Raw genomic sequence first — 10,803 nt, 5'->3', positions numbered from 1 at the left:
AAACAAGTATGAGGAAGTACGATTAAGTATACGTAAGTATCATGGTCGTAAACACATGCATGAAAACGTATAAATGGTGTATGTTTGATATGTTTATAAGGGCATACGGTGTGGTTGAGAGGTTGGGGCGGCAAAGCCGTTTGCCGCGCGGCAAACACCGCCGCCAACCAACATGGTCTGCGGCAAAACATAAATGGCGGTGAGGGAATACCGAATCGAGAAAGATGAAAGTTGCCAAATTAATTACCCCCAACAGTAATATTACCGTTTGACCCTAAAAAAAAAATTGTTTTTAAAATTTTTTTTCACCCTATATAAATACCACTCAAACATTTTAAAAAAATACACCTATCTCTCTATACTTTCTCATTCTATTCTACACTTTGAAAAATATGGAAGGCTCAAAGAAGGGTGAAGGCAAGAAGAAAATGGTAGGGTCCGGTTCAAAGTCGAGGCCTCAAGATAAACGTGGTTCGGGTGGTAGTAGTGTCCCGTTTAATCCGCAACTTGGGTTTGCGAGTCACACCCAACCTCCATTTTATTTTAACCAACCCATGCATCAACCTTTCGGTTATGATACCCAACCCACCCAAAATTGGATGCAATACGGTCCGAGGATGACTCAAGCCGGTTATTATGATTACTCCCAAGAAGCGCAAAATGCTTTTGACCCGTTTGCTTTTCAAAACCCAATGTCACAATCACCAACCCAAGACGAACAAGATGACGCCGATGAGGAGTTCGTGCCGGAAACACAAGAACATGAGTTACATGATATTGATGAAGATGTTGCGGATGATGAAGATGTTGCGGATGAACCGGAAAAAAAGCAAAAGCCAAACGGGAAAATTGGTCGCCTAGACAAGAAGAGGCGTTGGCAAAGGCTTTTGTTCATTGCACTTTGAATAAAAGAAAAGGCAATCAACAAAAGAAGGATAGCTTTTGGAAGAAAGTTCTTAACCACTTTAACGAAACGGTTGGCGGAAGTAATCGAACCCACCACCAAGTTCGATCAAAATGGGTGACGATGCAAACAAAAATTAACACATTCAACGGTCTATATCATCAAGCGGTAATTTTTTTATACGGTTTATTTTTTTTATACGGTTTATTTTTTTTATACGGTTTATTTTTTTTATACGATTTATTTTTTTTATACGGTTTAATTTTTATAGGATCGTTTACGTCCTAGCGGGAGTGACGACGCATATGTAATGAAACAAGCGTTAAAGGATTACAAAAGCAAAGAAAATATTGACTTCGCTCATGTTGCGGCTTGGGAGGTTGTTAGAACAAGTGAAAAGTGGTCGCCGGTACCTTTGTTGAATGAAGAAAGCTCCGGTTCGGGTCTAAAAAGAAAGTCTTCGGATTCGGGAAATTATGCCCGAGGATCACCGAATGTCGAAATCTCAAGCGGTTTCACTATTCCCGACATAAACGAGGATCCTTCACCACCACCACCAAGACGACAAACGAGAAAGGAGAAAAAGGACAAAGGGCCGTCTTCAAAAAACGAAGATCCAAGAGATATAACAAGCAAATTCGAAGAGTACAAGGCCATGAAAAAAGAGATAATGGAAATTAAACGTGTACGAGAAGAAAAATATTTGACCTTGGCCGATGAGCAACGAGAGGCGTTGCGACAAACAATGTACGAGAAGGACTTTGAGTGGTATAATCGGCCTACCGACGACCTTAACCCGAAGATGTTGGAAGTCGCACTCGCTAGAAAACGGGAGATCGCAAAAAAATATGGATGGCCTTGTGATTTTTAGTTTTTTTTTTTAAGTTAGATTTTATTAAAAATGTAATGTTTTTATTTTTATTTCAGATGTAATGCTTTATTTTTAATTATAATGTAATGGTTTATTTTTATTTTTAAAAAGTTTATTTTTTTCCATTTTATCTTAAATATAAAAAAAACATAAAATAAAAATAAAGTTTGCCACTCAGCAAGTGTTTAAACCAATGCCAACAATTTTCAGCAAAGTTTAAACACTTTTGCCTAATTGACATGGCACGCTCTGATTGGTCGGTTCAATGTTTTGCCACTTTAAACTGTTTAACCACTCCTTATACCCTAAGAATTAAGAACAAGGAATCAACGTATAATGAATCAAGATGTACAAGTGTAACGAATACATAAGGTCTACTTTGGGATAAAACAATGGGTTTTATTACGAATAAAGTCTCAGTTTTCGCAATGATAAAACGAAATACGATTAAAAGAGGAATAAGCTTCCAAAAATTGATTTACAAGACAAGCTTTCTAATTTAGGAAAGTCGTGAAAAGTAGGGTGTTACAATATATACCTATAATTTTTAACATTCTATTGCAATACATGTTGTACCATCAGCTTTATAGCTTTATTATGTTGTATGGTGTTGTTCCATTCGTTTAAGTTGTTGTACGGTGTCTACAACTTTGTTATCCTTTTTCTTTTTTACAAAACACAAACAACTATGTAGAGAGAGACTGAGGGAAAAAGGGTGTCGGCCGACAGTTTTCCAGCGAACCCCTACGGTTCCAACTATAGCAACGATCTGCAGTGACGATTCATGGTTTAATTACTAGCAACCGGCCAGCTTCAAGATTGCAGAGGGAAAGGTGGCATGTACATCGTTGTGGTTGAGGCGATACAATACAGTACAGGTTAGATTGATGGTTATCGATCTAGGGTTTATGATATATAATCGGTTCCAATCGGATTCTCATTTAGGGCTAATGGAAACGAATTCAGATTTAGGGCTAATTGAAATGAAATATGCTACATGGCGGTTACCGCCATCTGTTGCAGATGGGGTCCTCTAATATACCCGGAGAACTTAAGTCCGTTGTTCCAGGTGATAATGTAAAGCTGTGGATTTAGGGTTTGAGTGAATGAAGAGGAGAGGAATAATGGTATATATCCATTTGTATTAAATTATATGGCCATTTTATGGGGTTGTGTTTGAGCTGTTTTTTTTACAATAAAGAAAAATAAAAATATACCAATAGCCGAATTCTCTGAAATCGAAAGCCAAGCTTTCGTCAACACCAACTCTTCGTCGTTTGTCCACGGATATACACGACGATCCTTTTTTGCCTTTTCCTTTTCGGACTCGTTTTTTTATGGTTTCGTTTTCTTCGCGTAGAGGATTTGGGTGGTGTAGGTTGAGTCTCTGGCACAGATTGAGGTGTAGATAGAGTTTGTGATAGAGGAGTGAGCGGTTGTTGTGGAAAAATAAAAGGTAGTTTGGCAAGAAGATGACCGTATGCTAATATGTTCGCATCGTTAAAACATGGTTGGTTCGGTTGAGATCCTTGAGGCGGCGAAGCGGTGTTCGGTAGTTCGCCGAAACCGTACAAGTTGTTCAGATCAAAGTTGTGGTTGTGTGGATGCATTATTTTTTAAAAAAAGATTGAGAGATTTTATAAAAATGAATGAGGTGAAAGTGGTGAATTTTTTATATAGGAGGGGTGATTAACTTTTTAAAATAAAAAATCTTTTTCTTTTTTAAATTATGCCGTTGAGGTCCAACGGCTACCTGCCACATCCAACCAATGCACACTACGTCAATGAAAAATAAACACAACGCTGGTGGGATTCTTCAAGGGCTTTAAACAACACCGTTGACAACACAGGAGGACAGTGTGGTATGTGCAGCGTGGAAGGGCATAAACGCCGCTCCTCCACGCCCACATCTAATAAAACGCTGACATCACACTTCAGGCCACGGTCGGTGAAGATGATCGAGTTCTTAAACACCAAAATTATTTAATCGTTTCAACGGCCCTTTTCATTGGTGCTTACCAGTGACAGGACATTATATCTTGTTTATAATTACTATAAGTCTATAAATAAAACAGAAGGCTGCTGTTCACTGGTTGACAATGCCTGTTGGATTAATATATTAAACCATTGACATTCCAAGTCTTTTTAATTGGTATTACTGTATTTTATAACTATTATATATAATCAACAATAATATATTATATAAAGCTTTTAAGACATATAATTGTTGAGAAAATTATACTAAAAGATGCCATGCTATGCATCTTGTTAAAGGAAGCATGCTGACGTGTTTATTTTCTAAATAATCTAATTAATAATAATATGAAATAGAAAATGCCCACTGAATGATATCTGGGTGATATGATGAAATGGTCTGATAGCTCAAAATATCTACCATGACAACTTTCATAATGTTGAAAGCGTTCACTAATGTTCATAACACCAAGTCAAAACGTCTTGAGGTAAATTTAGTTATTGAATTATTTTATTGCACCTTTTATTAAATTATAATATAATACTATTGCTTGTCAATATTTTTAAAAGGTAACTATGTGTGTATAGGGGATCGATGCTTTGAGAGCTAACCGAGTTGAGAGAACTCGTAATAACTACATAAAAGGTTTTTCTTTCTTTGCTAACATATTTTATATGTTAATAACATTTATGAAAATTAAAAAGAAAAGATTTATGTTTACACATATGTAAATAAGATGTAAAACTAAATTACACATATCTAAAGTGACGGGTATTTAATTACATGACTCTTTTTACACATATGTTATTTTTTGCATATATATATATACACACATATTTTAAATTTCCGTAAATGTTATTTGACATATACCACATGTTAGCAAACATATCAATAAAAAAGTCACTACATGAAGTTTTTACGAGTTCACTCAACTCGAGGTTGTTCTCAAAATATCGTAATCCTCTGTGTGTATTTCCTATATGGTATCATAAAGTGGATTTTATTTAGAAGCGTAAGAAGCAACGAGTAGGTAACATATGTATGTGCGTAGTTTTTTGGAGGAAGTTATCTACATCTATTTACATATTGAAATTGCGAACTTAGATTGAAATTGGATGGAACGATCTATAATATTGTGAACTTGGTGTAGGTCACACTAGGGCATGTGAGAGGTTTTTGGTCGGTGAAGATGAGAGAGAAGATGAGGTTTTTGCAATTACCAACGATGCGAGATGGAGTGAGAATGCGGAGAAAGAAAGTTGAGATTTGTTTTTCTATCGATGAAGAAATTTGAAAAAAAATATCAAAACTTCAATTCTAATCAAACTACATGACCAAAACAGTAGTTTCCTTTTTATCAATTTTTACATAAATTCGTTATTGAGTAGAAAATATAAAAAAGGTTAAATTATAGGCCGACCTGAGAGAATCAAGTATATGAATAGTTAAGGTTAAATCGTAGGCCGACCTGATAGAATCAAGTATATGAATAGTTAATCACATGTGATATTAAATAAATACCCCATTAAATATTTTTTTAATGGACATGTGGGTTATTATTTAATTGAAGTTGTTAAACATTTTTGTTGAAAAAAAATAAATCAAATTTCTTATTGGTGAGGACTTATTAGACTTTTCATAACAAGAATCATTCCGATTATCATAACGTTAGTCAAACATTTGTTGATATATTAAAACTATGCATGCGAACCTCGCTTTTTGTCATTAATTTTATTTTATAGTTTTGAAAACTTTGTTGTCGTAAAATGCATGTTTAACATAGAACGAATTTTAGTAGACACCTTAGAATGCGTCATCATTTCATCATTTTAACTATTACAACCAAAGCAATTTGGGCATCCATTGTTCTAGGAACAAGAACATACCGGTCGATCGGGTTGGAACAGCCCACATAATCGGCCGGTTTGATAATTATTTAGTTAAGAAAACATAAGTACATGTATTTATTTATATGATTCTTGCATTGCTCTACTTCGAAATGATTTAGTTAAGAAAACATTAAGTATATGTATTTATTTATATGATTGTTGCATGAATTGGGATCAAGAGAAAACGATTTAAAGTGTGAAAACCGTAAGAACGATTTTCAGCCATAAGATTTTTGTGATTTGTGGCTACCATGATGCGATGACATTCTTGTAAATAATGGGAACCTTATAACTACTAGGAGCGGTAAAATTGAAAGATCCAAAACAAGGGTGCACATGCTAATCACATGTCATTTTCCCCAATCATATTTAAACGCCAATAACTTTTTATACGTGATTATTTTTCTAAAAAAAATTACACCATAAAACTCATCATTTTTTTTATTTTTCCAACGAGTATACTATTGATATAGTTTTCCAAAAAAATGAACTGGGTTTTTTATGGCGTTTTGATCTGGGTTTTTATGGCGTTTTTCTGAAGTGGGTGTTTTTATGCGTTTTTATAAAGTGGGTGTTTTTATGGCGTTATCAACTAGTTTTTTATGGCATTTTTCTGAAGTGGGTGTTTTTATGGCGTTTTCAACTAGTTTTTTTATGACATTTTCAGAACTGAGTGTTTTTATGGAGTTTTCAACTAGGGTTTTTTTCTGAACTATGTGATTTATGGCGTTTCCAACTGGGTATTTTCATGGCGTTTTTTCTGAACTGAGCGTTTTATGGCGTTTTTATTTGAACACCCAGTTCATGTCATTTTTTTATTTCAAAAGTATAGCAATAGTATACTCGCTGGAAAGATAATAAAACACTCAATTTTATGGTGTAATTCTTTTTAAAAACATAATCACGTATAAAAAAGTTACGGTAGTTTAAAAAGGATGGTGGAATATGCATGCGACTTGCAAGTGGATGGTTTTTGCATGTGAGTGGCATGTGCATAGATTTTTTTGACAATATTACCTTTAGTGTAAGTTGGCACCAACGCCACATGTAAACACCAAAATCGTTCTCACCGTTTTCACACTTTTAGACGTTTTCCCTAAATCCCACCCATTCTTGCATTGCTCTACTTCAAATGATCTTGTACGCACTATCACTTTGCCCAAATTAACACATCAAATGCAGATCAATGTATGATTTGTAATACATAATGCCAGAAGATGCATGCATATGATCATTGACCTGTTTATGGTCAACTACATGATGTTCATATCATGGTTGTAGAAGTCGTTAGGCGCTCACAGATCGGTCAACCGGGAAGTTGCGAGTTCTCGGCATTGGTGGAGAGTACTCGGGGATCCGATCCTAAGTACTTGGACATGCTAAACTATAAAGAAATTAGTTTTCGGAAATTATATATATGTCAAAATAATAAGTTTAGTAATATTTATAACAAAATTCATGAATATGAATATAAATACAAAAAAATACATGTTCAAATAGTAAAGTATTTCAAAAATTGATATTCATTCTTTAATATTATGATAGACATAGGAATTATTTCTTTTTAGTCAAACTCGGCCTGAATTGACTAACTAGATCCAATATTTTTGGCTGAGGTTGACCGCATTTAATCTATTCCTGATAATTAGTCGGAGTTGAAGAAAATCATCTCGACAACCTATCTTGTAGCAATTACTCGACGAATACTCGGCCTCCGAGGCCTTGTTTACAACATTGATTCATATCAGATTCCATAAAGTGTAATGCTATCGTCATAATTCATAAATGGATCTAAAAATCATATCAATTTAAATAATTGTCTCTAATATGTCTTGTTTAACTTGACTTTAATCTGCATTACTTTTAAGTCTTGGTATTATTCTTTATTTAATCCTGTGGTGTTGGGTAGGAAGATTTAAATATTTATCAAATGGAATATATATAAAGACAGTCGTTGGTTTCTTAAATGCCAAACCATATATATAAAACTCAGTTGTTCATATCATTCATCATCAACTTCTCTACTCATTCTCTGATCCTTAGCTTTTATTTTGCTCAAAAACTCGTTACTTGAGGTGCAAGTAATCGAATAAGCCGAAGATGAAGCATAAGAGAGGGTTATGGTCTCCTGATGAGGACCAAAAGCTAAAAGATTATGTGATGAACTATGGTCATGGTTGTTGGAGTGCTGTCCCTATAAATGCAGGTAACTTGAATTTCCAATGTGCTCTTTCTTCAGCCACAAGTAACGCAATGTGTTTCAGTTTTCGTAATCGTTTGAGCATTATATGACTATCGATCCTGATGGTTTATACCGACGTGTATAGGTTTGGAACGTAACGGAAAAAGTTGCAGATTAAGGTGGATTAATTATCTTAGACCAGGGTTAAAGAAAGGAGCATTTTCTATGCAAGAAGAAGAAACTATTCTAACCCTTCATGGCCTTTTTGGCAACAAGTAAGCATAATCAACTTTTTCAATTTAACACATTAAATGGGACAACTTATTTATTTTTTAAATTATTTTGACCAGATGGTCACTAATATCTCAACATTTACCCGGGCGGACCGATAATGAGATAAAGAATCACTGGCATTCTTATCTAAAAAAACGAGTGGCGAAACCAGAAAATCTTGGTAGTCAGATTAAACAAGAATGTACAAACTACACGAACATGGGACATACCGGATCATTAACATCATCATCGCTATCATCATCATCATCATCATGCATGAGCTCGGTTACACCAAACCCAAGTTTCAATTCTTCTGATTTCGCAAAAGTCAACAAATTACCAAAGATTTTATTTTCAGATTGGCTTAGCCTAGAAGAATTTAGTGGATGTGAGAGTTTGGTTTGTAGGGATGGGATTAGCAATGGGTCAACTTACCAAAAAGCCCATGTGAATGATTTGGTATCATATGAAGGATCTATAGATAGCTGTGAGACAGTCAATTGTCTAAGCAATTATTCAAGTGAAGATATGTTCCATACACAAATGAAAATTGATCAAATTTTCAACTTTAACGGTGGAGATTTCAACATTGAAGACTTGTTGCATATGTAAGGAACAAGGAAGTGAGTAGCATCTAATTCTGTAAATTGATTGTCATTAATGTTATATTATAAGTTTCTTTGTATGTAAACAAATTCATGGAGTTCTTTCATGGTTTCTCCCTAATAACTACAGTTTTTGTCTTTCCTTTTGCTGTTTTTATTGATTTTTTACTTACTGTTTGTATTTGTAAACTTATGGCAATTTGAAGTTTAATATGTACCCTATCGAACCCAACCATGCACACGTAGTTTAAGAGTGGTGGATGGGCAACATGGGTAGTTATCGTCTAATGTCTTTCAACTGTTAGTGCTAGTGGGAAAGTTAGTAGGTCATGACCTACTTGTTGCCAAATTAATCAGCCAAACCGGTTAATGGGCTAGTTGCTTATACTTTATTGTTTGAATAATTTAAAATGGGTTAAGACTTGTCATTTTTATGATTGTTATGTTTGGGCCGGATGTCAGTAATATAAATAGTCGGTTCAATTTAAGTCCATCGGGGTTGTGTACGCTGCATGGGACCATGAATATCAATTCAAGTGGTTATCTAAAACGGATTGTGAATCAGTTACCAAAGAAACATTTCACATAGTATTTAGGGTGTCAAGAATGAACAATTGTAATCGTGGTTATTATCTAAAGTCAAAGTCAATCCATTATCTCTCTCGATCAATTCTTAATTCTAAATCAAATTTGTTTGTTTCGATAACCCATAGAGAAACGATGTGATCATCGTGATCTTTACCTTGAGTATGATTCCTGGGAAGACAATTATGAAAATAACTAAAGTGGTATCAGAGCCAAAGTTTGGCTCTAAGTAAGTTATCCTTGGAGGATGATCATGAAGACGGAGGCCAAGGTAATTGCAGGGGTGAACTAGAGAACACATGGACACCAGGTTTTACTTTGGGAATGTTTGTGAACAGGGATGAAATCGAGAGGAGGGGTGTCAGGTACATCGAAGGAGAGCAAGCCCATGGTAGCAACAAGGGAAAGAGAGTTGCACAGGGGTCGCTTGATCAAAAGGGAAGACACCATGTTTTAAGTTCACCAAGTAGACGATTCCAACACAAGGATGGAGGAAGATCAACACCAAAGGCAAGGCTCCGGTTAGGAGGCCTGGGAAAATGGGAGTGAGGTGTTACATTTGCCAAGAAATTGGTCGCATCGCGTCAATCTGCCCTAGTAAGTACATAAACTTAAGTTCTTTACCACAAGAAACCGACTACCTTGTCAAGGGTACTGAAGAGGGGATTGAAACAATATTTGGGTACCTTGATCCATTTTAAAATACATTATCAGTAATAAAGCGATATTCAAGGTCTTCAACAGACACTTTGATATTACTACCAACAAGAAGATCAAGGATTCCGTTTGTATTCATAGGGTGAGTGAATCAAAAGTACCGGTATCTGGTAGGTTGAAAACAGTTCCTTGCATATGTTATCTTCCAACCATGGAAGGAAATGTTCTTAATTTAGCATAACTAGTCTATCAAGTAATAGAAGTCATTATAGATGGTAGGGACTATAGTCTAAAAAGGATGTTTGGATGCCTCTAATTGGTAAAAATCAAAGGTTGAATTGGAACAAGAATATTTAGAAAAATTTTATGAAAATTTGGATGCCTCTACTTGTTATCAAACGGAAAAAGAAAATTTTTAATCGGATGTTGAAGATTCTATGAGAAAAAAGTTTAGTTAACATTGTGAATATGAAAGTTCTAAGGTTGGCTATGGGGTCGTCAACTAGGGAAATTCGGGCAGGTAGTCAAGCAGGGCAATTTGTGTAGTAAGGCTAAAAATGATGAGAATCTGTATTTCAAGAAGGAGAAAACCACTCTGATGTGTTATATGGAGGAGATTGATAATGATCCAAATGTGATGCATGAAGTGTTACATGAAAAGGTATATGATTCTGTAAACAAAAGTAAAGGTGCTGCAAATCTTGATGAAGAAACAACTTTAGAAAGCTGTATGAATTATCCTGAATTGCTCAAATTACATGAAAGGTTATTGAGGCATCAAATTGTGTTTAAGGTGGAATTCGCAAAGTTGGTATAGTGGTTTGTTCAAGATTATATGATCTTAAAGGACGAACATATGCCT

At 35.0% G+C, this 10,803-nt stretch overlaps 2 protein-coding genes across 2 annotated transcripts; both read left to right on the top strand.

The window, feature by feature from the left end:
- The first annotated feature begins 382 nt into the window (after nt 1-382).
- Nucleotides 383-1,339, top strand: LOC110878206. Its single transcript, XM_022126477.2, has 2 exons — nt 383-1,072; nt 1,176-1,339. The coding sequence occupies exon 1, from the start codon at nt 393-395 to the stop codon at nt 903-905; it is 513 nt and encodes a 170-aa protein (XP_021982169.2). The 5' UTR covers nt 383-392; the 3' UTR covers nt 906-1,072; nt 1,176-1,339.
- A 6,270-nt stretch (nt 1,340-7,609) lies between these two features.
- Nucleotides 7,610-8,841, top strand: LOC110874528 (transcription factor LAF1). Its single transcript, XM_022123128.2, has 3 exons — nt 7,610-7,845; nt 7,967-8,096; nt 8,172-8,841. The coding sequence occupies exons 1-3, from the start codon at nt 7,740-7,742 to the stop codon at nt 8,704-8,706; spliced, it is 771 nt and encodes a 256-aa protein (XP_021978820.1). The 5' UTR covers nt 7,610-7,739; the 3' UTR covers nt 8,707-8,841.
- Nucleotides 8,842-10,803: the final 1,962 nt, after the last annotated feature.

This window comes from Helianthus annuus, chromosome 9, assembly GCF_002127325.2.
Source record: "Helianthus annuus cultivar XRQ/B chromosome 9, HanXRQr2.0-SUNRISE, whole genome shotgun sequence".
NCBI lineage: Eukaryota > Viridiplantae > Streptophyta > Magnoliopsida > Asterales > Asteraceae > Helianthus > Helianthus annuus.
This window is presented reverse-complemented; position numbering and strand designations above follow the sequence as displayed.